This window comes from Eschscholzia californica, unplaced genomic scaffold (assembly GCF_041429995.1).
Source record: "Eschscholzia californica isolate CP2 unplaced genomic scaffold, dmEscCali1.0.p SCAF_4, whole genome shotgun sequence".
Taxonomy (NCBI): Eukaryota; Viridiplantae; Streptophyta; class Magnoliopsida; order Ranunculales; family Papaveraceae; genus Eschscholzia; species Eschscholzia californica.
In genome coordinates, this window is record NW_028238461.1 from 44,561,002 (window position 1) to 44,588,658 (window position 27,657).

Sequence of the window (27,657 nt, forward strand, 5' to 3'; positions counted from 1 at the left end):
CCGGAAAAATTTTCCGGCCGGCGACCTTGGTCGGAGAAGAAGGAGTGACTTGGAGAGAGAGAGAGAGAGAGAGGTGAGTTAGAGAGAGAGGTGAGTTAGAGAGAGAGATGAGTTGGAGAGAGAGATGAGTTGGAGAGAGAGAGAGAGGTGACGTGGAGAGAGATGAGTGGTGGAGAAGGAAGTGAGGTGGAATTTAGGTTTTGTTTTTTATTTTATTTTGAAAATACATTAATCAGAGGGGTAGTAATGACATTTGTCTGAAAATAGGGGGCCATATTTGAATTTACGAAAAAAAGGGGGCCATAAAGGATGCTGGTCACAAAGTAGGGGGCCATATAGGAATTAACTCTAAATAGTTATTCATAATACGCTGTATCAGTATGACTTTTTTTCCGTGCGATTATGTAGAAAAGACGTATGAGTATTTTCGCATTTCTATTATTTTAGACCTTCGATCTATTTTTTCCTCTGGCCAAGATTTCCTCCCATTTTTTTTTTTGACTTTGGGATGGGTCTATATCCGGATCCAATCCCTTCAACAAAAAAAAACCAAAAGTTTGATCTTCAACAAAAAAAAACTAACATGACAATTTCCTCCTCCGGATGAGATGGTAGATATTTCTTACCGGCGACTGGCGGGAAAAATGACACGGTAGAGAGAAAAAGGAGATATTTCATTTGGTCCATATATACCAAATCCTCATTTCTTCCCCCCCGGTAGAGAGAGAGAGAGAGTCAGAGTGAAGAGGCCTTCCTTCCTTCCTTCTTTGCTCAAATGGCGTCCACTACGCTCCTCTTCTCTCCTCTTCCTTCAACAGCCTTCTTCCACAAAAACCCTAATTCTTCAAATTCATTTCTTCTCTGCAACTTCTCCCCTCTTTCAGTTTCCATTTCCATCAACAACACCTCTACTAGCACTAGTAGTAGAAGGTCCACTTCCTACGTTTCCCCCTCAGCCGCCGCCGTCAGTTTCACGAATTCAATCGAAACCAGTGCTTCCAGTAGTACTAATGGTGACCCTCTTGATATCGCTGAACTTGGTATATCTCAAGAGATTGTTTCTGCTCTTTCTCGTCGTGGGATTACTCATCTCTTCCCCATTCAGGTATTTTCTCATCTGTATTCCTCAATTAACCTTGCTTCTTCAGTTTAATCTTGAACAAAGTTGAAAACTTTGTCCTAATTTCATTCCATGAATAGTTTCAAAGTAGTAAGTTGTTATCTCAAAGGAAAAGAAGATTGAATTAGGCTTGTCCTTTTCATTTGCGAATGCTTTGTGGTAAAACAAGATAAGGGTATTCAATTTTGTCACTCTAATCCCTCATTTCAGAGACAGGCATCACATATCCAGTATACAAACACTATTGCATTTATAAGATTATATTCACACTGAAGTCTAAGCCCTTATAAATGATAAACCCACATATTAACTCTAAGGCCTCGGCTAATCGTAGACTCTATATGGTGGAAAAGGGCGATGTATTTTATGGATTTTACTGGGAGTCTGATAAACTAGTTCCTAAAACACTATTTTTTTTCTTTGCAGAGAGCAGTGTTGGAGCCGGCCATGCAAGGGAGAGATATGATTGGAAGGGCTATAACTGGATCCGGAAAAACTCTAGCCTTTGGTATTCCCATTTTAGATAATATTCTCCGAAACCGTGTTCCTCGCAGGTTTGGTCTTAATCTCCTTGCCTTTTCTTTTATAGCAAAAATCTTCACATTATCTAGTTTCATATTTCCCGTAGGACTTTGAAGTTCATCTAAAGTGTTCGTTGTGAACCCTTTTCTATGACAACCAATCAGAGAACAAAAAAGAATGATTTTCCCAGTTTATGCTTCATATAAATCTGACTGTTAGTTTAAGTAGCCTACTTGCCTCTATTAAACTTTCCATTTTCAGCTAAGTTTGTTGTAACTTTATCATTGTACAAAATGATGTTCTTGTGGAGAGTGGAGGGCCCGTTTAACCCTTTTATTACATTCTACTCTGTAGGCAGAGGAGAGCTCCTTCGGCACTCGTATTAGCTCCTACACGTGAACTAGCCCGGCAAGTACAGAAAGAGTTCAAAGATTCCGCACCAAACTTGGGTAGTGCTTGTCTCTACGGTGGTACCCCAATCATGAACCAAGTCCGTACGCTTGCATACGGCATAGACATTGCTGTTGGCACACCTGGACGAATTATTGATCTTGTCGAAAGGGGTGCTCTAAATCTTTCTGAAGTCAAGTTTGTTGTGCTGGACGAAGCTGACCAGATGCTGGCAATTGGTTTCCAGGAGGACGTTGAACGTATTTTAAGTTATTTACCTGCTAAAAGACAATGCATGTTATTTTCAGCTACAATGCCTCCGTGGGTGAATGAGCTCTCAAAGAAGTATCTCACTAATCCTTTAGTAGTTGACCTTGTAAGTTGGTATTTACACTTTTATGTTCTTTTCTACCTATTCCCCTTTTATTGCATCCTATCTTAACTTGAAACATGGAGTTTTCGTCACTATCCTTACAAGTTTTAATACTTGCATACTTTCTCCATGCAGGTAGGTGATTCAGAGCAAAAGTTGGCTGATGGTATCTCGCTTTACTCGGTTGTGTCAACCTCCTATGGAAAGGAAAATATTCTCCCTTCACTTATATCTGTAAGTTAATAGCCCCAATACATTATCTGTAAGAACTAAACCTTATCACTAATGTCGTCTGCTCGGAGTTTAGTTTCGTTCTACCACGAACGTTTAAGTTCTGTATCACGAAAGTACGAAACACATGAATTTAGAGAAAATATTAAAGAGAAAAATCAGCAGAGACAGGAGCAAGCATGGCATGCCCCAAACATTTGGGGTATAACTATTCGTGAAGAAATAAAATACGGATGCAGCTCCAATCATGGCCTCTTTAATGTCCGTATCTTCTGGAGTGAATAGTACTGATTTTTGGTGATGGCACTTCTTACTGTAAAATAAATGAACATCTCAATCAGCGCCCTCTTCAACAGAAGTTATCAACTATTGTTATCAATTAAGGTTTTCTGTAAACCTGAGCTCCTTTGGTACCAATTTTTGGTATTTACTCGCCATGTGACTAACTCAACTGATTAGGTGGTTAAGCTCATTTTACTTCCCTAAAGTTCTACATTTGTTGCTAACAACTTAAATTTTGCATGTGCAGGAATATGGGCAAGGAGGTAAAAGCATAATCTTCACAAGAACTAAAAAAGATGCCGAGGAACTTTCAAGATCCATGGGCAGTATTCTTGCAAGCAAAGCATTACATGGAAACATGCAGCAGTTCCAGAGGGACAGAACTCTTAATGCATTTCGCGACGGACGGTTTAATGTGCTGGTAGCGACAGATGTTGCTGCTCGTGGGCTTGATATCCCAAATGTTGACCTGGTAATGCAGTTTATTATTATCACACTATACACGTTGTCTACCCCTCTCTCTTTGCACATAAAATAAAGTAGAGAACGGAAAAGAAGAAGAAGAAGAAGAAGAAAGAGATTAAGGGCTTTATTTATGTTTTCTCGTTTGATAGTTGCAGCCTTGTGCTGGTATTTGCTTGAGCTTGGTCTGACAAAAAATAATATGTGCAGGTCATTCACTTTGAAATACCAAATACTTCTGAAATCTTTGTCCATAGATCCGGTCGTACAGGTCGTGCAGGAAAGAAGGGCACTGCCATTCTTATGTATACAAAGGCCCAGCGCCGTTCTGTTACCACTATAGAGCGAGATCTCGGCTGCAAGTTTAAAGAGGTATACACCTTGAGTTGGTTAATTCTGAATATTCTAGGCTTTATTTGCCCCTTTATATGCTAAGATTATCGACTCTTTCGAATCGTTATTACTTGGATTCTTAGTTGTCCTTGGTTATTTATTACTACAACCAAAATGGATGATAGAGATGAGACATATTTTCTTGCTTACAAATAATGCAAAAGGCAAAAAAGTTAAAATTCTTTTTCTAGTTGAGTTCGCCTATCTGCTCTATGTTCCCTGAGTATTACAAAATGAAACACGCAATGTTGTGTCACTGGTATGATTCGTATGAATAAGATAACTAGCTAGTAAATGTAGTTTTAAAATTCATGGTAGATCATTAGATGTTTGAGTCTTGTTACTTACGAGTGAGTTGTTAGCAGTTAAGCTAATTTAAGATTCGTTAAGTATCAAAAGTTGAATCATCTACAAAAATGAAATTATAGAAAGAGAATTAGCCTTTTTTTTCTATGAGTAGTTTATAGTTATAGGATACTGCAAAATCTCTAACTATCCTGTCAGATTTTAATATTTTGGATGATGAGTTATATATGCTGATATCTTTTTATCACCAGCTTCCAAGCATCGCGGGAAGTTCTGGAAGCAGAATGGGGAGAACGGATGTGGACGATAGAAGTTATGGGAGGTATGATGACTCAGGACCGAGCCGCCGTCAGTATCCTAGCCGTTCCGGACCTTTAGGTGAACGGAATTTCGGAAGTTATTCAGGATCTCGAGGAAACAGCTACGAAAGTAGAACCAGGCAACCTAGAGATTACAGACTACCAGAAGAACGTTTTGGAGGGTATGGAGATGCAACTAGAACTAGGCAATCAAGAGACTTTAGACAGCCAGAAGAACGTTTTGGAAATTATGGCAATGAAAGTAGAACTAGACAATCAAGAGATTTTAGACAACCAGAAGAAAGTTTTGGAGGTTACGGAAGGTCCAGAAATGACAACTATTCAAGATTTTCAGACTCCAAGAGTGTTCCATTTTCAAAATCTAGAGAATCACAATTGAAGAAATATAACGATTTTGACGATGATCAGAACTCAGAAAATAAATCGAAGAGTAGACAAGAAGGGTTCAAGCAGATACTTGATATGCTTAGAGAACAAACTTAATTGCATCCACAACCAAGCCACCTATGATTTCATTGGTAAGTTGCAATATGCTTCTAATATAAATTTGAACCGAAACATAATCTACTCTATTCTCTCACAAACCTCTTTTATTTTTTTTCTATTCATTGAATTTAGATTGTTAATTGATTTGACACAGCAGCATCAAACATGACGAATCTTGGAAATGACTCAATGACAGAATCACCTCTCTTTCAGCTTATGGCTCGTTTTGATCAACGGTCCTAGTTGGAGCATCAACTTAGTGGAAGAGCAACAATGGTTCTGGGATCCTAAAAAAGAATACTGCAGTACTATAACATTTGGTGGATGAACAAAACATTCATATATCGATGCTTTCAGAACTATACACAAGTAAGTTATCTGATATTGTTTAAAATTCTGTAGTAGATCAATGTCAAATACAAGTCAGAACTATTGTTTCCTCTTCACCATTTATAACTAAATAAACTTACGAAATCATTATTATTTGTCATTGAACCTTTAGATCTGTTGTTGGTGGTGTCTTTCTGTTTTTTTTCCGTCAAGATCCTTACGATCAGGGAATTTAACCTAGTATAGATCACTGAGACGAAACAGGATGAACCTAATGTTATGTATCAATAGAATTTGACAATCTCTTTTCGTGCTAGTATAATTATGAGTATGCAGATTGAACATTTCTTGGTCATCTTCCCCATTTTGGCAATGTCAGTAGTTCATACCGAGTGAACCACTTTATTTTTCTTCTACTGATTTACATTAGAAGACAATGGATGACCGAAAGAACAAAAGATTTAGCCTTTCTTGAAAGAGTTCTCAAAGAAGTATCGTCTCAGACTGCAATCTCGACCACCTCATTTACTTGAAACTAATGTTATATTTCCTTTCGACAGTTGAAGCTTTCACATAAATCAATCCTAAACTCTCCATTAAACAACAGTTGAAGGTATATATATATGTATATATATATATATATATATATAAGGATTAGATAGATGCACAAGTAATTGCCACAATCAATCATATCTAGGTTAGAAAACCAAAGAGGAACAAATAAAAACAATAAACTTAAATGTACCATTAATCCCATCTCCTGTACCATTTGGTAGCAAAAATCGAAGTCCTCATCTTTCTTGATTTGGGTGGCCTGTAACCATCTACAATTTTTGGTTTCTCTCTCTCTCTCCCTCCCTCTTGAGCAACATCTTAAGGCTCCAGTGGAACGAAATGACGATGATCCACCAAATTAACTTCAATTCGGTGAACGATTTGTCTCAAATCTTACATTTCAAAGGTCAGGAAAGATAGAAGCAAATGGGGAAGGTTCCAACCAGGAAATTTTTCAAAATGATTTGTGGAATTTAATTGGAGAAGAACATGTGAAGAGCAAATGACATTTGCATCATTGAACAGAGTAATTCTAGATATCTAGCAATCAAGGAATAATTAATCATAATTTCAGTCTAATTAGGATAAGATTATAATCTGATAAAACAAAAGAATTAAGATCTATCAGCTCCCAAAATGAAAAAAAAAAAAACTAGATTCGTTTTATAAGTTAACAGGATTAAATGATAATATAATTTATTTCTGTTACAAGAATAGAGAAATAAAGGGAATGGTGCCTCCTGTCCTATGGTCCCAATTAATAGGGCATGAGTTGTGCTTTTCCGGCCAAGCAAAAATATTATCTAATTTGTGGTGTTTTTTTATCATCCATTTGTCATTACTATATATTTAGTTGATAAGTTGTTTTTGTCATCAATGTCTGAATCTGAATTGTCTGAATTTCCCACACTGTCTATATAAGTTAAAGATGAACTAACTGATTATCAATCTACATATATTGATATTAACCCATTGATAGACGAGAAAAGATGGCATCTCATAAACAATACAAAGAGATCACCAAAACATACAAAATTTCACTCTTTGTCCTCTAATTTCTTTGCCCATTTCCATGAAGAAGGGATCCAAACTAAATTATGTACCTGTTAAACACAAACAAAAAAAATAACTTGATTTTATGATAAGAGAAATGGTATTCACTAAAACCCTAGTAAGTTACTCGCAGTCATTTCGTAAATATAATATTTGAGATTCGTATGTACATTTTGTGTGTATAATACGGGCATATAATTGTTTTAAGACAATAATACCGATTAACGTTGAAGTCTTTTTTGTAGAATGTAATATTGTTTATCCACATATACTTTGTTTTGTCGCCTCTTGTATCTGATAGGTTATACTTGTAGTCTTTAATATGCATTGGTACTCATACCCCTTCGCTCATGTTACATAGAATTTACTTTTGGAACGAGATCGAGTAAGTAAATTACCTCCAAATATCCATCCGTCACCAATTATCAAGAAGAATTAAGATTCATTATCATCGTCATCGTTACCTTCCAAACCATTGGCCCTTATTATGTAAACCTAAAGAAAAGGAATAACCTAATATTAGTTCATCGAACAAAGATGTAGTTCTAATAATCATGTACTAGTAAAGAATTCAAAGCAAGAGAAGAAATTGCTCAAGGAAACAAAAGTAAAGAGAACATTAGAATATGTCTGAAAGTGGAGATATTAGCTCAAGATTCAACTGTCAAATCCGGAGATTGAGAATTTAAGATTGATCAAACTATTCAAGGATTAACCATCAGAGATTCAGCCAATCAAATCACAATCTATAAGAAAAGCAAGATTCTAAAACAACTCAAGTTTCTATCTCTTAATAATATATTCTTATAGAAGAGAAGCTTCAAATAGTACCTTAAATTTGGTAGGTTTAATCAATTGGAAAACACAAGCATCTCCATCAACTAATTCATGAGCAACAGCAAACCCTTTCCATCCACCACTTAGTCCTGACTTGAGTGCTAAATAATTGGTAGGGAACTCTTCTCCATTTTCATCTATCAGAGTTATCGTTTCATCACGCTTTGGTAGACTTGTCTTGCAAAAATAAGCAGGAAGTCCCTGTACATTGTGATAATTGCAACAGATAATCTATTAAATCAATGCAAAACCCTAGTTGCACCTGCATAATTATGTTATATAGACTACGTATAATATTGAAGCCAATGTTGGCTATATATCCGACAAATCGGCTTCATCACCTAGACCTACTGGTCCTACTCAGTCCAATCTCTATATCAAAATCTGCGTAGTTAGTGTTGGGACAACCACACCTACTCAGTTAGGTTCGACATGAAAACATGACTTTGTTTTGGTATGAGCCTGCTCTAGACTAGAAGCTACCTGACACTATTGCCGACTGAGCTCATTTAAGAGCATAGTCGATATGTAAAACAATGTACTACTACCTTATAACACAGTATTAGAAGTCTTACGAACTAATGTGGGACTAAGTGCATCACGGATGGTTTTTGAGCTGACATCAAGATTCAAGGCTATTGTCCGGTACGATCAACTAGATAATATCAGTGATGTATAGGTCGTTCAGACCAATATATTATATGGGAAGGACAAGGCAAAAAAGGGGGTTTCGATATATCTAATTATTCCGCAATATTTTTAGATTTTAATCTCAACATATGGGGCATGTCGCTTTTGCCCCTTGGTTGATATGGTCCAATTCCAAACTACTAGCCACTGAAAGAAAATTTCTCTCTAAGAGTTTGAGCTTTTCGATCAAGTCGTTGAATACGATCTCAAAATCAGTCACTAAAAGTTAAAAGTAAGATACCCAAATTTCGAAATCAGGAATGAAATCATGCTTACCAACCAGAACCCACGATTAACATGAGAATGGAGCATTGGCTTAACAAAGATAGGAAATTCATTTCCAAGAGTTGATTCAAGTTGTTCTGCTCTCTCAGTTGCATACGCCCTAGCTTCTTCACTTGCTGCTGGATACGGTAAATCCCTAGGCTTATAGTACCTTCAAAGTAAAACGAAATCAAAACAGAGTTATAATACTGAATCCCCTGATTCTTTTATGATGATTAATGGTTAAAACCCTAATTTATGTTCAAAGTTTCTACCTTTTAGTCCTTTCAAAGTGATGGACGAAGGTTTCCTGAAAAAAAAGAATGGGATTTGATTATATTGATAAACATGGAAAAATGAAAACCCAAAAAGGTAAAATGAAAAAGCTTTCATGATTTATTACTTCTTTGTAAGCTGGAGGAGGTTTGTTTGCGACACGATTTGATCTTCTTACTTGGACAAACTCCAGTTTTTTCTGAATCAATCGTGGCTTATATATCTTAGCCTGTGATATTGAACAAACAGATTAGCATAATATGATTGATTTCTAGAGAGAGAAAGAGGAAAAAGGGTTTTTAGAGAGAGAAAGAGAAGACGAACCGGAGAGGGCTTGGTAGAGGAGTTTTTGAGAGAGGAAGCAAGGTGAGTGAGTTTGAGGTCTTCCATTCTCTTTTTGTTTTCCTCCAACCTTTTCAGTCGACAGTCTTCATAGGTGCTCTTATTAGCCATTACCATGGTTTTTCTCTCACTAGCAGGAAATCAAAACCAGCAGCTCTCTCTTTCTCTCTCTAATCCACTCTTTTTCTCACTCTTACCCAGAGAAAAAGGAAACAGGAGTTCAGAAAATGAAGGAGGAGGGAAATGTCTGATTATTTGAAGAAGGCGAAAATTCAAATAAGTCGACCGTTGAGAATGTTTGAAGTGGGTAAGCAGCACCCACTACCTAGATGAGTGTGCATAAATGGGCTCTAGATCATACCTTAAACCCTAAAAACCCTAATTGTTATAAGCAATATGCTTCCTTTTTATAAAATGCTCACTATGTGAACTCCAAGAAAATCACAAATTTTTTTTTTAAGGGTAATCGTAGTATTATTTATGAAACTATAACGATTACAACACTTGACAGAGGTAATACAGACATGAAGAAACGAAAATTACAATCAAATTTAAACCGATTTTCTCCATTCTGTGTCTTCGACAGTGAACATCCTTCTCCGTAGTAAGAGGAAAAGAGAGATACTTCGAAGAGCAAGACTTTACTATTTCAAAGCAGATGTCTATTATCCGATCCAATAAAGACCACCACTTCGAAACCAAAAAGGATTCGAACCGCACCAGTAGAACAAGATGGAAACAGAATATCAAAACTTTAACAAAGTCTTGAGGATTCTGTAAAGCGGAACCCGAAGATTCCAAGGTTACCCCCCAGTATTCTCTCGATAGAGAAATCATGTCCCGCCACAATCAATAAAGATTATAATTAGACACCTGGAAATTAGGGTTGCTGGCAAAGCCCAAGGCGAAAGACTTAACAAAGCCAGTTAGAAACTGCAGACGGACTGCAAAGGGTGATTGGTGAAGCCGAGAATCAAGATTCGTAAGGAGTGATGTCAAAGTTGAGACCGAAAAAGCATAGCTAAACGAAATAGAAGGGACTACCATATTCGTTTCTGAATGAGCCAATAATAGTTTACCGGGATCAAAAGGGTTTACCCAAAACAGATAAAAACCCAGCCCTTTTTAGTTCTCCTGGGTCAATGGGGGTGCCCCCAACATAAGCTAACTTGTTCTGGCTGAAGAAGTAATTTGGCCCAAAGTTATGGAACAAGCCCAGGAAGGGAAATAGCCCACCACCTATATGGAGAGGAAAAGAAGACGTGTCTGCATACAATGATATAGGATCATGCTGCCGGACACCTGTGTTGTTGCCGGAATTCCAGCGGTTCTCTACATCTACACCGGTAACAGAAAAACTAGAGATCATGGATTCTTGATGATAATATTCAAATAAGTGCAAAAAAACTGGTTGATCCATAACCCCTCCAAACTATATAGGTTGTGCTAGATCTGAAATAAATAGACTGAAGAAACTAAATGGATCTAGTGAAGAAGAAAAATTATAAAGCTTGTCTTAGATCTTATAGAAGAACCTGAAGAAAACAAAATAGATCTAGTGAACAAGATAAATCAGAACAAACACCCACTCAAAAGAGATCCAAGTCATTTAAAGGCATGACTAGCCATTGCTCCCGACTTAACGAAGCTTGATGTATGAAACCACAGGAAGAGGACTCGACAAAGCTGTATAAACGAAGATTTGAAGTGCCTAACTTACAGATCAATAAGAAAGGAATCAAAGATGGAAGTTAATTTGGGATTACTAACAAACCCCTAAAGATGGAGGATGATTCAACAAGATTTCTAATAATTGAAGTCTTCCATCATGCTTCTTTTGTTGAACTTTCAACCAAAAAACCACAAGTTTAAAAATGATCTGATTTTCTGAGATTGTATCTATCATTATCATTTACTACTATATATTTATCTTCTTTGAAGGCAAAAAATCCTTTCAAGTTTGTCTTACTGAGATTTTCAAAAAACGTATTGTCCGCTCATGAATATAAAATTTGGCATGGCTTTGGCATTACCTGGATTATTCCATTCAATCTAAAGAAGCCCTCGAAATCAGTTGCCTTACCTACTCAAAACGGTTCGTTACTCATAAGTAATATGCTTTAGATTGACATTTAGTCTTGCAACAAAGCTGGAACTTCCATTTATTTCATACATTGGTTTCTAACTCATTGATTTGATTAATGCGTCGAGTAAATGACAACATCAACAACAACAGGAAAAGCCACACTTCAATTGTCATCTATCTGCCACTTTCAGTATTTTATTAAGTTCAAGCTCTTCAACCATGGAAGCATCTCATCCAAACCTTCCCTCAAGCTTCTAGGGTTATATCCCAGCTCCGTCTTGGCTTTCTCGCAGGAATATGCCCATTGACGTCTCAAAACAGCAACAGTCTGCCATGTAAGATTCACCAAGATTCAAGATTTAGACAAGAATTACACTCACTTAACAGAAAAATAGAAAAGAGAGAGGCACTTATAATTTTTAAATCAATAAACCATTTAATCGTGTATTGGTGCACTGATCCTTCTTTCTTTAATGACCCAAACTTTCATCCAAGACCTGCTACTGTCCTTGTCGTATACAGGGACGGGCAATTAGGGGAAGAATAATCTTCATCGAGGTGGCAACCCAAGTTCCAAACCAAGGATTTGTCATTCTTTGAAACTAAGACTGGCATTGTGGGATGAAACTCCTAATATCTTATTGGTATGAAACTATATTTCTTATTGGTATGTAATAATAAGTTTGTTTTATACTAAAGATCGATTCACCACAAATGATAATAAGAAAATTAACTCCATGATGTATAGATTATATACCGGAGGACTAAGCAGAGGAAGCTTTCCGGTGATTCTAGAGAAGAGAACCGACGCCCATCCATAGATGTCTATCAACCAAAAAGGGATGTGAAACCAAGGCTTTCCTGTGCTAGTGATTGAAGCAGCAATATTGAAAACATCCTTGAAGGAAGCATTATCCCCAGTAAGCAAGTATCTTTCACCGACTTGACCTTTCGTCATTGCTGCAATATGTCCCTCTACTACATCATCGACATGACTAAACGAAAACTTATCGTTTCCGTTTCCAATATAACCAGGTAATCGACCATTGAAGCGTTCAATCAACTATAACAATAAAAAGGAACATAATTTTCAGCACTCAACCAAAATTCAACAAACGTAATCCAATGAAAACACTCACAAATAATTGCAGCAAACGCAAAAAATAGATAAAAGCAATCAAGTTTGAAACTCATTTCAATCAATTCATTTTAAAAACATCATCTAAGATGTAACACCTGTCTCAATACCAGCCGTGTTGTCCATATTTTAGGCACCGCCCACTAACCTTCACAGTGGAATGGCCTAAATCCTAAACCACCCTATGCTTCTATAGGTGACCAATCTAGACTCCAACCTAACCCAAAAGCCTAGCCAGTATGTAAGACAAGGTGTTAAATTATAACTTAGGTCGGAAGGTCTTCCTAAGCAATGTGGGACTAAGCGCCTTGCACAAATGAAACTTCCAGTTTATTTATCAACACACTTACTTACCAGTCGAGCAACTACATTTCCTGCCGTAAGCTTTCCGGACCCGTAAATCACTCCAGGGTATAGAAGGATAATGGGTAACCCATTTGAAGCAGCTTCAATTGCAATCTTATCAGCAATTGCTTTTGATCTTTCATACTCAGTACAAAAGAATTTCTCATTATGAACCTTCCATCAAAAAGTATTCAAAAAAATATCAGAAATTCAACAAATTATAAAGAAAAAAAGAATAACAACCCAAATTGGAAATCAGAATTTGAAAGAAAAAAATCCAGAAAAAAGATTCTTACTTGGGTTTCATTTGCAATAAATCCATCATGGGTGGATCCAAGAGCAAAGAAAGAAGATGTGTAAATTATCTTCTCTACTGACTTTGTTTCTTTAAATGCTTCCAACACATTTCTAAGTCCTTCTACATTAACCTAATCAAAATCAAACACAAAAATTAAACTTACCAAAGAAACAAGAAAAGAGGGGGATTAGGGTTAGGGTTTTTGGGGAGACTTACAGAGAAGAATTTAGAAGGATTTGGAAGCCAAGGTTCAACAAGAGCAGCTGCGTGGAAGATGATCTGACAGTCGGAGCAAGCCAAAAGCAAGGAAGGGTAATCAGTAACATCACCGTAAGCGAGTTCAAGAGAAGAATCGTCGGTGACTGGAGGAAGGGAGGTAAGATCACTGGTGGGTCGTACGAATGCCCTAACGGAGTAACCTTGACGGAGTAATGATCGGCAGAGATTTCCTCCTAGATAACCAGAAGCGCCGGTAACCAGTACCTTCTTCATACTACTAATAATAAGTTAAAGAGTTTGACTTGTGAGTAAAGGGAAAAGGGCAGTATATGAATTTGATGGTGGATATCGTAAACCATGTGATTTGTTAGTCTGGGTGAAGGGGAAAAGGACAGAGAAACCATGACCGATTCTTAAACTTCAATATAAAATTCAGTGGTTGGCGGGAGTCTTCCCTCTCTTTCTATAATTTTTCTTTTCTTCTCAACGGCTTATATAGAATACAAAAAGTATACTCAGTCCGCCTCCAGAGACTCCCACTTGAACAGCATCTGAGAGAAATCTTTATTTCTCTCTCCACGTGACTAAACATGTGAGATGAGAGAGAAACTCTTGTTTCTCTCACATGCGGTTCAAGTCTCCCTAGAGACGGGTTGTGTAGTCTTGTTGGATAGAATATAGAGTACAATCACTTTCAGACTCTAGAGGCGTCCCATCCCCCTCTTCGCACTCCACGGGAGCCTCAGACTAAACAATCTTAGGGCTTTCGGGCTGGACCTAATTTGTGTTGTTCAAGCCGAGTATATATTAGATCAGTCCGGAGTTTGAGAGGGTTCAGACTGCCCCAATCAGTAGGGCATTCAGAGAGGAGGTCCAAGAATAAAATGAAGGGGAGCTTATAGAAGCACCCAAAATTTAAGACTAACAAGGAAGATACAATGTCCAAAAATGGTTTGGTGTTTGTTTTTTCTCTCACTAAAAATAAATGCGAAATCTAGTCAGACCACGTCAACCTTTTTTTTTCACTAAGCAAAACTCCTTTGATTTCAATAAAATGAGGTGAAGTGTTATTTACTTATATCAAATGAGTCGAGTAGATACCACAACTTACTTGGAAATGTTGCTTCTAAGTTCTAATGTGTTCCTTAATTTAAATGTAAGAGAAAATAGATTGTATACCATTTCCAAACACACCTAGAGACGTCTTGAAACACATACTATCAAATGGGGTCGAACACAGGTCGCTTGGGTTATAACCACAAAGTCCTACCAAGAAGCTGTTAACAGTTCATGTTATTAAGTATTATATGTGGTAATTCTTGTGAATCATGGCTATAGTGGAGGTCAGTACGACTAGGTTTAGGGGGGCATGGCCCGCTTCGACCTAGTTGTGGTTCCGTTCCTGCACCCGTACGATATGGGAAAGGCGTCTCGAGCGCCCTTGTTCCCTTTCTGTCCTAATTTCTTCTTCATGTCTTCTCCTTCTTATCATCATCATCATCACCCCATCATGAAAAGAACCTTGATTCCAAACCCATCATCATCGGTCCCACAACGAGGAGTTGAGAGAAATAACCTTGTTTTAAATAAAGAGAGAGTAAAACCATCATGGAAGGTCAAGAAGGGTTCGGTAACATATCCTTGGTGGATTAGAAGGCCAGATAATGCTCATCTTCACGTGGGTTAATCAGGATGCATCCACCACTCTCCTTCTCCAAATCTTTTCTTCTTGTTCCAAAACCAGCATTAAAATACCCTCAGAATCTAGTCTAAGACCTCTCAAACCAGTCTAAGACCTCTCTAACCCAAACCAGTTTATGACCTCTCAGACCGGCCAACCACCTTTTGGACTAGCTCAAGTCTGAAGCTTTGATTTGCCTCTCAGACTGGTCAGTCTGAAGAAAGGCGCATATAGATGTCGGAGGTCAAACGGGGTTGACTATAGGCGCACCCATTTCAAACTAGTTCGAGTCAATCCCTTTTTTAGGGCGTGAGTAGCGGTTTCAAGGGGCGCCTTTAGCCGCTAGTATATTATAATGGGTGAGTCGAAGGCGCACCCCAACATTGCTCTTGGGGACTTCGTCTATAAGGTGCACCCTATACGGGCCCAAAATTGCTTTTTTGGCCACCGAGCACACTCCCTTGTTTCATTTCTTCTTTTCTACAACAAAAGGATTCTATGTAAGGGTCTGAGACCTAGCTTGAAGGGTTTGATGTTGGGGTTTCTTCTTCTTCGTTTCTTTAGATCTGAGACCTAGCTTGAATGGTCCGAAACTCTCTGACAGACACAGTCCGAAGCCCACCTATAGCTGTCATGAGTCAATGGAGATTGACCATGGTCAATCACTCAACGGACGCCACGAGCAATGAGCAATTTTTGCTCCAACATACTGAGTGCACTTTTCTGTTCAGTTTCCATTACGCTTGGTACTTATATACGTGTTTTTTTTTGTTGAACTTCTATATACATGTATATAGTTTTCAAATAGCAACAGGAATTAATTTGATAAAAAGAAACACAAGTTTCTCTAGTGGCTAGTATGATACTTTACATTTGATGCCAGAAAAAGGCTATAGCAACATGAACAAGCCTCTACAGAGTCACTGGCTAACCTTATTCCCCTATAAAATAGAACAACAAATACCTCCACTCTCATTCTCTGCCTACCATTAACTTCACCTTCTCCGCTATCTAGTATCGTGAATAATATGCTCGTGGTGTCTGCTACTCGACAACAACATCTTCATCGAAGTGAACTTGCACACCAGCTCTCATGGGTCTTCTTCAACTGTTAATATCTTACAACCTTGATCGCCTTATACATTTCATAGGATTAAAAGGTGAGTTTCTTCTTGTCGAAAGTCCACTCAAGGAACTGGACGGCCTTATGTCCCAACCTTCTATGTTCTTAGGAACACATACATCGAATAGGATCTTACCCAAGACTCCGTGTGCATTGATGCTCGGAGGATTCTGAAGATGGATCAGATCTTCCTTTCGTTCATTTTGTAAAGATCCTACATCTTTATCTTCATAATACTCAACTGAGCTTGGTAAGAAGAAGTGGTCACTCGGATCAATAGCAACTCTTCTTAGGCTTTCAGTTGAAGTTGCTGCCGCTTTCCGGAGGTTGCATATAGATTCTGATACCCCGTAGTTATGGTCCCCTTCGACACCCATTGTATGTCCTTTGAATTTTTCGATCCTTCGAGAATAGATGAGTGATGCTTTCTCTAGAAACTCCGTAATTGCAGCCTTGTAATCAGACGGGTATTGCCTGTAGTGACCTGCAAGGTCGGATAATTATGCAATGAGAAAGAAGTAGTTATTTGCCAATCTATGGATCTCGAGCATTTTCTCGTTTTGTTCTGCAAACAGAGTTTGAGGAGCCAAAAGCACCACCCATCCTTACATTAAGACACAAGGAACTTTTTTCAGGGTGGCCGTCGGATATATACCCGAATAAATCTTGTTATCGAATTTTTATCTGGAAATCTAACTTAGACTATTCTAACAACCCATAAGTTTTTGCCAATATCTCCTTAACTACTCGTGGTAACTGTTTTCTACTTACGAAATGAAATGTCAATATTTTATATTAAAATAAAAAAATTTATCTTTCCTCTAGGCTCGGGTTGTAAAGATTAACAACCCAAAAGTAAAAACTTTTGGACTTACCTACGTGAGGGGAACTGTTCCATTTCACTAGTTTAACATCACCACCGAGATCTTGCAATCTTTGAGCAAAATTGCAAATAATTGGATAAGGGGCAAGATCATCATCTTCTGAACATAATATGAGATATGGTGCCCCCATTTTCTGTATCATACATTCGAACGTTTAATGATTACTGAACTTAGAAATTGAAAAGATTGGATGGATTTAGGCCAGAAAAAGATACTTACAACTGATGCATAAAGAGTCTGCCAATAATCAGCACGTTCAGATTCAAACCTACTCACGAAGAGAGTGTCTAGACCAGAAGCAACGCCGTTTGCTATCCATGACATGACTCTTGGTGGACTGGACATTTTGAGGACAGTGGGGTGGAGAACAAACTTCGTTCCGATATCACTGGTAAAATCTACAGGACTAGAATCGTATATTTGACCAGAGATACAATCCCTGACCAGTTGGTATTCATCCTACACAGGAAAAAAGAATTACGATGTAAAATGCAACTTGAATTGTTTCAACAGAGAAATCTTCTTAACAACACAAACCATGTAAAACTTTACACGTTAATTAGCGATAATGCAAATGAACAAAGCATACCTGGTTGTTTTTTGCTAGACATTCTCCTTCAATTATCTGCAACAAATGAGCAGATTATATGACTTTCCGAAAGATATGGGCGAATAGAAGCATAAACTTTGATAAAATAGAGAGACCCAAAAACAAAGTGCATTATTGGAAAATAGGCATCGTTTTCACATCTATACAGAATTTACCTGAAGAACCTTGTACATGCACGCTTTTGGACCACCAGAAAACGAAGAAAATACTACAGGACATGGCCTAATCTTCAATACCTGCAATTTGGAAGGAAATTTAGTTTAACAAATTGCGTTTTACTCTGTATAAGAAATTCCAAGTGAATCCTCTAAAGGCCGGTTAAAACCTTATAGTAACAAAGGATTATAAACAACGGTGACTAGAACTTATTTGGTGAAGGACTTGATCCCTAACCGTAGTTGATAACTGAAATGGTTTTTATGAATACCACTATTAGTCTGCTTCGAATGACCGATCCAACTTTTTTTCTTCCTCAAAATTTTGGCCCGTAAGGACACATGATTTTTTTTTTACCAACAATCGTTTTAATTGCTCGAGTATTAATATTGTTTTAATTGTAATAGTAAATCACTAACCTTAATGAGTTCATTGAGAATACCTAGTCCAAGAGTTGTGGCCTTCTCAGGAAAGAATCTGCAAAAGAAGTTTCTAAGTTCATTGAGTATAAGTCTTTTTTATCGATATATGATACACAGATATGTTATACTATCCTTGTTGGAGGATCATTGTGACCTAAAAGTGTTATAGACCTATAACTAGGTTTCATCTACTCAATGAACAATTCTTTTATAGTCTACCAAGGAGGCAAGGATCATATATCTTAATTAACCCCCACCACCTAATATTCTACATACCCTAAAAGGATGAATAAATACCCAAACTTCTTTGACTAGGATTTGAATTCTTAATATAAGAAGCTAAGTTTCATAATTAACAACTATAACAGCACCAATCACAACAAAATTCAAGACAAACAATCTAAAGATTCACATAAAAAAATAAAACCCAATTTTGAAAAAATTCTTATTCTTCAATGGAACTTCAATCATCACTAACATTGGAATAATAATAATATATATTAGGACAAGATCTCAATTATGAAAAAACTAAAAATTGAAGTGAAATTTCAACTTACAGATTAAGAAATTCAGGATGGCAAACAAGGGAATTCCATCCAAGAGAAGAATAGAGTTGGACATAGTTCTTTACATGCTTTTGTTGACTAGACATCCAAGCAAAAACCACAACAATTCCTTCAAACTTTTCTTCTTCTTCTTTTCTACCCCAATAGAACTTTCCACCATCTCCCCACATCTCCTTCAACCTCCAAAAACAAAACCCACCAGTATCCTACTCTCTTACAGCAACCTTATAACTGAAATCCCCCCAATATATTAGCATGGAGTCATGGATAGAAGAATGCAGATAGAGGTAGAGAGAGAGAGAGAGAGTAGAACAGACAAGCTTCTTTCTCTCTCTAAAATGCAAAGATGGGGGGTCAACTGGTGTAAGATAATTGGGCGTATTTGCGACATAATTTACGATTAGACGTGCGTATGTTAAAGTATACGGTCGTATGAAGTGCGTAGGTTAGTGGGGAAGGATAAGTAAAGGTCAGCCGGGAAGGATAAGTATTTGCATCATTACATGTGCCAAGAAGAAAAGTTTTGCGAGTTCATAGGATAGCTAGGGGTGGGATAACGGCCCGGAGGCCCGATACCCGCTTGGGTCCGCCCGGGACCGTTAGGTACCGCGGGTACCCGATACCCGTGACGGGAAAAGCCCGGCCCGCCAGTCGGGTAGTTAGCAAGCGGGAAATGGTCATATCCCTTTGACCGGGTGACCGAACCGATTAACCCGTCCGATTAAAGACCGATGGTTAATACCGATAGGCCCGACTATTAAGTACCGAAATAACAACCTACCCGACCGATAGGCCCGTCATATCCCTTTGTAACTAATATACTTATATCTCACTTTTCCCTTTTGTTAATTTAAATACCCCCAATATTGTAATGTTACTTTTTTTTTGTTGAAAGTATTATAGTCTCACATGTAAATTGTAAGTGACCAAGTCTAAGTCTAAGTGGTATTTAAGAGTATAAGAATAGTTAATGAAATCTAATTTTAACTTTTCATTTAGGTATTATTTAATTGTAAATTAGGTGGTTTGGCCCGATACCGTCCGACCGATACCGGTGAGTCCCGACCGGTCTCTCGGTCACAAGCGGGATTTGGTCAATGGAAATGTTGATTTTGACCGGACCGGACCGACCGAGTAAATAGACGAACATTTATTTTGAGTGCCCGACCGAGACCGACCGATGAAGTTAAGACCCGCGGTCGTCCCGACCGGACCGATTCCCACCCCTAAGGATAGCTATACATTTGAGCCAAATGGCCACCAACTTTGTGACCAGCTTCCTGCCTGGTCCCCAACTTTGTGAAATATTCTCGTATTTCCACCTTTTACCGTTATCTTTAACTGTCCGTTACTCTCTCTCCTCCATCTCATTTTCTCTCTCTGCCAAGCCACCTATCACGCCACATCATTATCTTCTCCGGCAGTGGTCGCCGGCCGGCCAAATTTCCGGCCGGCGACTTCAAATAGTAAAAAAAAAAATTTTTTTTATTATTTTCTCTCTCCTCTCTCTCTCTCTCTCTAGGATTTTTTTTCCTCACCCTCTCTCTCTCTAAAACTCCGAAGAAAATAATTTTTTTTTTAAATATTTGAAGGTCGCCGTCCGGAAATTTGGCCGGTCGGCGACCACTGCCGGAGAAGATGATGATGTGGCGGTGATAGGTGACTTGGCAGAGAGAGAAAATGAGATGGAGGAGAGAGAGTAAATGACAGTTAAAGATAATGGAAAAAATGGGCCATAATGAAATATTTGCTAAAGTAGGGGGCCAGGCAGGAAGCTGGTCACAAAGTTGGAGGCCATTTGAGAAATAACCCAAAAAAAATAGTCCAATTTTTATTATTTTTTGTTTAAAAAGACAAGTGATGTTTGTTATGTTAGAAATCCAAAATTTGTGTTTTTTTTATTGTGTAAAAATTTAAAAATTTATATTTTGTTGCGTTAAAAATCTAACATTTTTTGCAAACGTGTTGCAAAGGTGTTGTAAAGTTGTTACAAGGCGTTGCAAAGTTGTCGTAACGCGTTGGAAAACTGTTGCAAATTAAAAAAAAAATACTCAGGAAGCTCAAGACTAAAAAAAAATTGAGAAAATCATTTTTCACCAAATCAAAAAATTTAAATTTATAGGAAGTTTTGACTAAATTTTCCAGAAAAGAAATGTCGTTGGGCCAGTTACTTTTAACATTTAATCTAAACCTTTAGAAATTTCAAGTTCGTTTCAGGGTGAAAGCTAGAGAAAAAACGGTTGTTTAAGTCAAACAATTTATTAAAATAACTAAAAACACCTAGATCTTTTTCTGTTAGGTAAAATTGTCAAAATATTATGTGTAATAATAGGTAAAGTTTAAAATAATATTGGTAATCGCTATTCATATCATTTTGTTTTTATTCCTGAAATAACTTTACCCACTAAAACTCCCTCTCTGTCTCTATCTCTAAAAAATACATAAATTTTTCGGGTTAGGGCCTCTTCTTCTTCTGCCAATCTTCTTCTTCTTCTAAACTATGAGATGAAAACTTCAAACCTAATTTTCAATTGAAAATTTTAGACCAAATTTATAGTTTTTTTTTTTTTGATGAGAGAACCAAATTTACAGTTGAAAACATCATTTCTGATTTTACAGTGACTATATTAGATCGAGAGAGAGACAGAGACAAATCAATATGCCTTTCTTAAACCTAAACAAATCGAGATGTGAAAATGGTTGCAAATCTACAAAGTTCTTTAATGAATTTGAACAAATATTTGTTCTTCTTCTTCTTCTCTATCTATCTTTCTTAAAACCGAAATCCTAATATTGATGATGATGAATCTGAAGTTGACGAAGTATTTGATGTTGATGATTTTATACACCCACATCTGAAACGCTAATTTATCTGATGATGACGAAGATGAACTTTTTTAGATTTGAAGAAGAAACTTCGATCTTTTTTATTATATTTGTAAATCGAGTATGCAAGATCTGCAACCCGAAATTACACTCGTAACACCTTGCAAATCCAGTTTGCAGTTCACATTTGACAAACCCCAGTTTTACTTTATATTTTGCTAATCCAATTTGCAAGAATTGCAACCTAGTTTGTAGAAAAACGAAAACAAAACACCATTTTTTTTCTTCTTCAAAAGGCATTGGAGGTGGATCTTCTAAATCGAGTTAGCAAAATCTGCAACCCTAGATTACATTCTTGACAACTTGCAAGTCCAGTTTGCAATTTACATTTTGCAATTCTAATTTGCAAGAATTGCAACCTAGTTTGTAGAAAAACTAAAAGAAAACGCCATTTTTTTTCTTTTCTTTTTTTCAAAAAAAGACATTGAAGGTAGATCTTATTAGAAAGCTAATGAAATATCATTTTTAAAGGTATAAATTACATCTAAAGAAAAAGTTATATAAATTTAAAGTTTAAAGAAAAAATGAATTACTTACACAAAATGACGAAAGGGTATTTTAGACTTTGTATTTTTTACCCGAATAATGATTATGAAATATTTTGTGTTTTTTTTTTACTCATTTTCAATATTATTTTAACCCATTTAATTAAAACCTCAAATCGGAATTCACTTTTAATCGGGGTGAACAAAGGTAAAATCTATCATAATAAAAAAGTTAGTCGGTTGTGAGAGGATAAGTCTGACCGTCCATTCTTCTTGTGAATTTTATAAAAAAAAACACATCTGAAAGGCTGATATAAAGTCCTCGTCATGTAAATTGACTCAAAATTGAAGGGTATTAGTGTCCATAATTAATTTTCTTTTTAAATACTAAAATCGGTTAAGATATTGCTAAAATTGGTTAAGATATTACTGATTTATTTTCAATTTCTTTTAGATATATGAAAGTCGGTTAAGATATCGCTAAAGTAATTGTCCTCGCCCTTAATTCTCTCTGCCTACCCTCTATTTTCTCCACTCTCACTATATGCCTTTCCTTTTTCTTTCTTCTTGCAACTCTCTATCTTTCTCTCTGCAACTCTCTTTGTTCTCTATTAACTGTGGAATATGAAGAATGTTACGGCGTCATTCAAGAGGGACTTGTCGCGTTTGGGACACGGTGAAAACCTAGTAACTATAAAATGACGAAATACATAAAATTTTCATGAAATAAGTGTTGGCTGGTGATTTAGTGATAAGTTGTTCGCCTATAAAGACAACAATTTGATTTTATCTTCTTTTCATTATTCATGCTTCATAACTAGATATCTCATGCTATGTTAAGTTGTTTGATGGAATATGCTTGTTAGATGATAAATAATAGTTAACAGAGTATAGTATTTATAAGATAGGGAATTAGAAATACATGGTTGTGAAATGATTTTATCAAGAATATCTTCCGGAATTTAAATATATTAAATTTCGAGTTATAACGAAAAAGGTTTAGTTAATTAATTGCATGATTTAGGAAGTGAATTTATGTGGTGAAATCGAAAATCGTAGATCTTTTCTCATCTTGCTTTCATTTTTCTTTAGTCTATTATTGTTTTCTTATTAAAATCATTTTCAAAACCAAATCATTTTTATGTACGGTGATCATTAGAGTGAGAGAGAAAAGAAAAGAAGATGATGACGATGAAGATGAAAAGTAAAAAGAAGAAAAACACACTAGACTACGACAAAAATAAATATGGAAAAAGACACAAGGGTAGAATTTGAAAGTTAAAATATTTCTTTTCTTTTTGTCAATGCAATGAAAAATACAAAAGGAGACCATCTCGGTATTTCTCACACTTTAGGAGGCCACACGAGAATCCAGTCACACTTTAAGGGGCTAATCAGGAAATAACCCTTTCTGTTTTGGTAAAAAATATCACCCACTTTTATCTTGTCTTCAGCTCCTTAGGTATTTTCATGAATCTGCCACAATTTGGATGAATTTTGTAACAACTTACAGGAGAGTTACATGGGTTTTAATTAAACAATATACAACATTTTTGGTTTTTAACCAAATAAAATACAAATGTTGAATTTTTAATCAAACAAAATATAATTAAAATTAGATCTTCGGTCCAATTTCCTGATTAATAATAGTGCTAATGGTGACAACATTTTACTATTATTGTAAAGCTCGTGATAAAGGTAAAAAACAAATACAAATCCTGGTAGGTAACTCTTTAGTGTGCCACATTTTTGTGGTTGTCTAGGTTAGGATTTGCGTATACATTTTATGTCCTTTCAATTTTTTATCCTTCTAGAATAGACGAGTGATGCATTCTCTAAGAACTCCTTAATTGCAGCCTTGTAATCCGATGGGTATTGCCTGTAGTGACCTGCAAGTTCCGATAGTTATAAGTAGAAATAAGGATGGGCCGCCTCCTATATATACCCGAATAAATTTTGTTGTCAATTTTCTACATAACTAAAAATCTACTTTTTTTTTTTTTGTTGAAAGAACTAAAAATCTACTTGGTGTATCAGTTTTCTACATACAGAATGAAATGTCGATATTTTATATTCAAACAAAAAAAAATTATATTTTCTCTAGACTCGGGTTATAAAGATTAACAACCCAAAAGTAAAAAAAAAAAACTTTGGACTTACCTACGTGAGGAGAACTGTTCCATTTCACTAATTTGACATCACCACCAAGATCATGCAATCTTTGAGCAAAATTGCACAGAATTGGATAAGGAGCAAGATCATCGTCTTCTGAACATAATATGAGATATGGCGCCCCCATTTTCTGCATCAGACATACGAAAGGTTTAGTAATAACTAAACCTTAGAAATTGAAAATTTCGGTTGGGTGTAACCCAAAAAGAGATACGTACAACTGATGCATATAGGGTCTGCCAATAATCAGCACGTTCTGATTCAAATCTACTCCTGAAAAGAGTGTCTAGACCAAAAGCAATGCCGTTTGCTATCCATGACATGACTCTTGGTGGACTGGACATTTTGAGGACAGTTGGGTGTAGAACAAACTTAGTTCCGATATCACTTGTAAAATCTACAGGACTAGAATCGTATATTTGACCAGAGATACAATCCCTCACCAGTTGATATTCATCCTTCACAAGAAAAAAGAATTACGATGTAAAGGCAACTTGAATGAGTTCAAAAGAGAAATCTTCTTAACAACACAAACCATATAAAACTTTACACGTTAATTAGAGATAATGCAAATGAACAAAGCATACCTGGTTGTTTTTTGCTAGACATTCTCCTTCAATTATCTGCAACAAATGAGCAGATTATATGACTTTCCGAAAGATACGGGCGATAGAAAAATAAATTGGGAGTTTTAATTGCACCCTCAATAGTGTTATTCGCGCCCACCATAGTGTAAAAGTTTGTTAAAAGCACCCCTTCTAAAAAATCTTCACTTTTTTTGGGTTTAAAATCGGTGGCTCTAGCCGATTTGGTTACAAAATCGGCTCAAGTCCACCGATTACAAAGGGGCGGAACAAAGGGGGTGCGCTTTTAGCAAGAATGGTAGGCCCTTATAAAACTTCCCAACATGAATTTTGATAAAATAGAGAGACTCAAACAAAGTGCATTATTGGAAAATAGTAATAGACATCATTTCGCACATCTATACAGAATTTACCTGAAGAACCTTGTACATGCATGCTTTTGGACCACCAGAAAATGAAGCAAATACTACAGGACATGGCCTAATCTTCAATACCTGCATTTTGGAAGGAGAAAAAAAGTTTGCCTTTTACTCCATACAAGAAAGTCCAAGTGAATCCTCTCAACGACGGCTAAAACTTCTTTATAGTAACAACGGAATGTACATAATGACTGAGTAGATTTTTTTTTTTTTTGAACAACAATAGTTATTAATAGCTTGAGAATCAATTATCGTTTTAATAGCAATGGTAAACCACTAACCTTAATGAGTTCATTGAGAATACCTAGTCCAAGAGTTGTGGCCATCTTTGGAAAGAATCTGCTCAAAGTTTCAAAACATATTCCTTGGGTTTCAGCAAAGTTCATAAGCTGGAAGTTTATCACTAGTTTGTCAAAAGCACACAAAAGGATCTAAGCTATTAACGGGAAGACAAAGAGTCTCTTCTTACACTTGGAAGATCATTGTGCCCAAAAATGATATAGACCGACATTTATAAAGAAAAACAAGGGTTAATTTCGTTTTAGCCTTCAATTTTGTCAAGCATTCCAATTATACTCTCATTGTACTTTTGTAATTTTGTCCAACTCACCTCCAATTCATAATTCACTTTCTGCCACATCACCTTCTTCGACCTAAGAACATCGAAGGAAAGTCGCTAGCCGAAGACTTTTTGCGACGACCTTCAATTTTTTTTGTGTTTCTTAACTCCTTTTTTCACCACCTCCATTATCACCTTCCCCACCTTCTCTTTTTTTCTCTCTCTCTCTCTCTCTCTTTCCCTCTGTTCCGACGAAAGGGTTCCTCTTCGACGAAACTACATCTACATCTAGGAGAAACCCCAAATCAAGACGAAGGAGAACTTAGGATCTTGGGGTTCCCCCAGACTCAGATGTAGTTCCAGTGAAGGAGAACCACTTCTTTGGAACAAAGACGGTTAGAGGGAGAGAGAAAAATGGGGAAAAGGGAGAGAGGGAAAGAGATGGACGAGAGAAAGGTGGGGAAGGTGATAATGGAAGTGGTGGAAGAAGAAGGAATTCAAAAAAAAATGAAACTCGTTGAAAAAAATTGTTGCCTGACGACTTCCCTCCCACGACCTTCTTAGGTTGAAGAAGGGGAGGTGGAAGAAAGAATGATGAAATGGAGCTGAGTTGGTCAAGAAGAAAAAAGAAAATGCAACTTCAAAAGTACCATCGGGGTACAACGGGAAGGCTTGACAAAATATGGGGCAAGATAGATAGCTTGGAACAATTGGGGGTACAAATGGGCCCGTTAAGTCACAAACTAGGTGTAAAACGGAATTACCCAAAGAAACGAATACTTGTTTTGTCTTCATCTACTCAATGAACAAACTGTTGGAAGTTTATCAAGGATCATGTAACTTAATTAACCCCCCCCCACCAACTAATTTTTTTTTTCCGGAGTGCTACATGTACAAAGTCCTTGACAAAATTCTTGACTTAATGACTCATTTTCACTAAAAGACAAAAGTTGATCAAAGTTTTTCAAAGTTTGACTTTGATCGGGACCGTTCACTTAGCATTTTGTCAAGAATCTTGTAACAGATTCTTTGTACATTTAGCATTTCCGTTTTTACATGCCCTAAAAGGCTGATTAAATACCCAAACTTCTCTCACTAAGATTTGAATTCTTGATATAAGAAGCTCATAATTAACAACTATAACAGCACAAATCACAACAAAATTCAAGTCAAACAATCTAAAGATTCAAATACAAAATAAAACCCAAATTTGAAAAATTCCTATTTCTTAAATAAAACTTCTTCAATCATCACCCACATTAGAAAATATATTAGGAAAATAACTCAATCATGAAATTTAGGTAAGTAAAAAAAATTCCAACTTACAGATTAAGAAATTCAGGATGGCAAACAAGGGAATTCCATCCAAGAGAAGAATATAGTTGCACATAGTTCTTTACATGCTTTTGTTGACTCGACATCCAAGCGAAAACCACAACAATTCCTTCAAACTTCTCTTCTTCTTCTTTTCTTCCCCAATCGAACTTCCCACCGTCTCCCCACATCTCCTTCAACATCTTCTTCCTCCTCCAAACCCAAGAATATCCTACTCACTTACTGTTGCTGTAAACCACAATATATTAGCATGGAATCATGGATAGAAGAATGCAGAATGCAGATAGAGGTAGAGACAGAGAGAGTAGAACAGAGAAGCTTCTTTTTCTATCTAAAATGCCAAGATGGGGTCAACTGGGTATAAGATAGTTGGGCTTATATGAGTTCTTGCGCCATTATTTACTATTACACGTTAAAGAATACCTTAGAGTCAACTAGGGAGCGGCTCCCGAAACGT

The 27,657-nt window shown here is 36.7% G+C and overlaps 5 protein-coding genes across 8 annotated transcripts; 1 reads left to right on the forward strand and 4 right to left on the reverse strand.

Moving 5' to 3' along the window:
- Positions 1-470: 470 nt before the first annotated feature.
- Positions 471-5,386, forward strand: LOC147545030 (DEAD-box ATP-dependent RNA helicase 53, mitochondrial-like). 4 transcript variants are annotated; one of them, XM_086633180.1, is made up of 8 exons: positions 471-1,105; positions 1,547-1,674; positions 1,997-2,408; positions 2,541-2,639; positions 3,166-3,390; positions 3,591-3,752; positions 4,331-4,917; positions 5,043-5,386. In XM_086633180.1, exons 1-7 carry the CDS (start codon positions 776-778, stop codon positions 4,880-4,882), a joined length of 1,908 nt encoding a protein of 635 aa, XP_086489306.1. In that variant the 5' UTR covers positions 471-775; the 3' UTR covers positions 4,883-4,917; positions 5,043-5,386. The 4 variants fall into 4 exon arrangements, with proteins under 4 accessions (XP_086489306.1, XP_086489305.1, XP_086489307.1 ...); XM_086633179.1 differs by having other exon boundaries at positions 477-1,105; positions 5,040-5,386; XM_086633181.1 differs by having other exon boundaries at positions 575-1,105; positions 5,082-5,386.
- Positions 5,387-6,577: 1,191 nt separating this feature from the next.
- LOC147545031 (B3 domain-containing protein At3g19184-like) lies at positions 6,578-9,683 on the reverse strand. Its single transcript, XM_086633184.1, has 7 exons — positions 9,215-9,683; positions 9,018-9,119; positions 8,890-8,924; positions 8,627-8,786; positions 7,655-7,861; positions 7,222-7,318; positions 6,578-6,873 (listed from the first exon to the last, which is right to left on the reverse strand). The coding sequence occupies exons 1-6, from the start codon at positions 9,347-9,349 to the stop codon at positions 7,259-7,261; spliced, it is 699 nt and encodes a 232-aa protein (XP_086489310.1). The 5' UTR covers positions 9,350-9,683; the 3' UTR covers positions 6,578-6,873; positions 7,222-7,258.
- A 1,649-nt stretch (positions 9,684-11,332) lies between these two features.
- Positions 11,333-13,831, reverse strand: FLDH (NAD(P)-binding Rossmann-fold superfamily protein). The gene is made up of 5 exons (XM_086633185.1): positions 13,316-13,831; positions 13,098-13,229; positions 12,811-12,975; positions 12,076-12,381; positions 11,333-11,646 (listed from the first exon to the last, which is right to left on the reverse strand). Exons 1-5 carry the CDS (start codon positions 13,589-13,591, stop codon positions 11,506-11,508), a joined length of 1,020 nt encoding a protein of 339 aa, XP_086489311.1. The 5' UTR covers positions 13,592-13,831; the 3' UTR covers positions 11,333-11,505.
- Positions 13,832-15,796: 1,965 nt separating this feature from the next.
- On the reverse strand, positions 15,797-19,151 carry LOC147545033 (uncharacterized). The gene is made up of 7 exons (XM_086635272.1): positions 18,752-19,151; positions 18,192-18,249; positions 17,772-17,852; positions 17,596-17,631; positions 17,226-17,465; positions 16,998-17,139; positions 15,797-16,606 (listed from the first exon to the last, which is right to left on the reverse strand). Exons 1-7 carry the CDS (start codon positions 18,928-18,930, stop codon positions 16,119-16,121), a joined length of 1,224 nt encoding a protein of 407 aa, XP_086491398.1. The 5' UTR covers positions 18,931-19,151; the 3' UTR covers positions 15,797-16,118.
- A 4,562-nt stretch (positions 19,152-23,713) lies between these two features.
- On the reverse strand, positions 23,714-27,597 carry LOC147545034 (uncharacterized). The gene is made up of 7 exons (XM_086635639.1): positions 27,192-27,597; positions 25,588-25,645; positions 25,301-25,381; positions 24,891-24,926; positions 24,522-24,761; positions 24,292-24,433; positions 23,714-24,020 (listed from the first exon to the last, which is right to left on the reverse strand). Exons 1-7 carry the CDS (start codon positions 27,380-27,382, stop codon positions 23,926-23,928), a joined length of 843 nt encoding a protein of 280 aa, XP_086491765.1. The 5' UTR covers positions 27,383-27,597; the 3' UTR covers positions 23,714-23,925.
- Between the last annotated feature and the right edge of the window lie 60 nt (positions 27,598-27,657).

What these genes read in the sequence shown, in the direction of transcription:
- LOC147545034 (XM_086635639.1), bottom strand. Translation starts at nt 27,382, where the DNA reads ATGTTGAAGGAGATGTGGGGAGACGGTGGGAAGTTCGATTGGGGAAGA. An exon ending in CATCCTGAATTTCTTAATCT is followed by an intron (nt 25,646 to 27,191) that starts GTAAGTTGGAAT and finishes AACTTTGAGCAG; the next exon opens with ATTCTTTCCAAAGATGGCCA. An exon ending in TTCTCAATGAACTCATTAAG is followed by an intron (nt 25,382 to 25,587) that starts GTTAGTGGTTTA and finishes TCCAAAATGCAG; the next exon opens with GTATTGAAGATTAGGCCATG.
- LOC147545031 (XM_086633184.1), bottom strand. Translation starts at nt 9,349, where the DNA reads ATGGTAATGGCTAATAAGAGCACCTATGAAGACTGTCGACTGAAAAGG. An exon ending in CACTTTGAAAGGACTAAAAG is followed by an intron (nt 8,787 to 8,889) that starts GTAGAAACTTTG and finishes TTTACTTTGAAG; the next exon opens with GTACTATAAGCCTAGGGATT. An exon ending in TTAAACCTACCAAATTTAAG is followed by an intron (nt 7,319 to 7,654) that starts GTACTATTTGAA and finishes CCTTTTCTTTAG; the next exon opens with GTTTACATAATAAGGGCCAA.
- LOC147545030 (XM_086633180.1), top strand. Translation starts at nt 776, where the DNA reads ATGGCGTCCACTACGCTCCTCTTCTCTCCTCTTCCTTCAACAGCCTTC. An exon ending in ATATCCCAAATGTTGACCTG is followed by an intron (nt 3,391 to 3,590) that starts GTAATGCAGTTT and finishes TAATATGTGCAG; the next exon opens with GTCATTCACTTTGAAATACC. An exon ending in TCGGCTGCAAGTTTAAAGAG is followed by an intron (nt 3,753 to 4,330) that starts GTATACACCTTG and finishes TTTTATCACCAG; the next exon opens with CTTCCAAGCATCGCGGGAAG.
- FLDH (XM_086633185.1), bottom strand. Translation starts at nt 13,591, where the DNA reads ATGAAGAAGGTACTGGTTACCGGCGCTTCTGGTTATCTAGGAGGAAAT. An exon ending in GAAATGTAGTTGCTCGACTG is followed by an intron (nt 12,382 to 12,810) that starts GTAAGTAAGTGT and finishes TTATTGTTATAG; the next exon opens with TTGATTGAACGCTTCAATGG. An exon ending in TTCCTCTGCTTAGTCCTCCG is followed by an intron (nt 11,647 to 12,075) that starts GTATATAATCTA and finishes CTTACATGGCAG; the next exon opens with ACTGTTGCTGTTTTGAGACG.
- LOC147545033 (XM_086635272.1), bottom strand. Translation starts at nt 18,930, where the DNA reads ATGTGGGGAGATGGTGGAAAGTTCTATTGGGGTAGAAAAGAAGAAGAA. An exon ending in TTCTCAATGAACTCATTAAG is followed by an intron (nt 17,853 to 18,191) that starts GTTAGTGATTTA and finishes TCCAAATTGCAG; the next exon opens with GTATTGAAGATTAGGCCATG. An exon ending in GAACAGTTCCCCTCACGTAG is followed by an intron (nt 16,607 to 16,997) that starts GTAAGTCCAAAA and finishes CCGACCTTGCAG; the next exon opens with GTCACTACAGGCAATACCCG.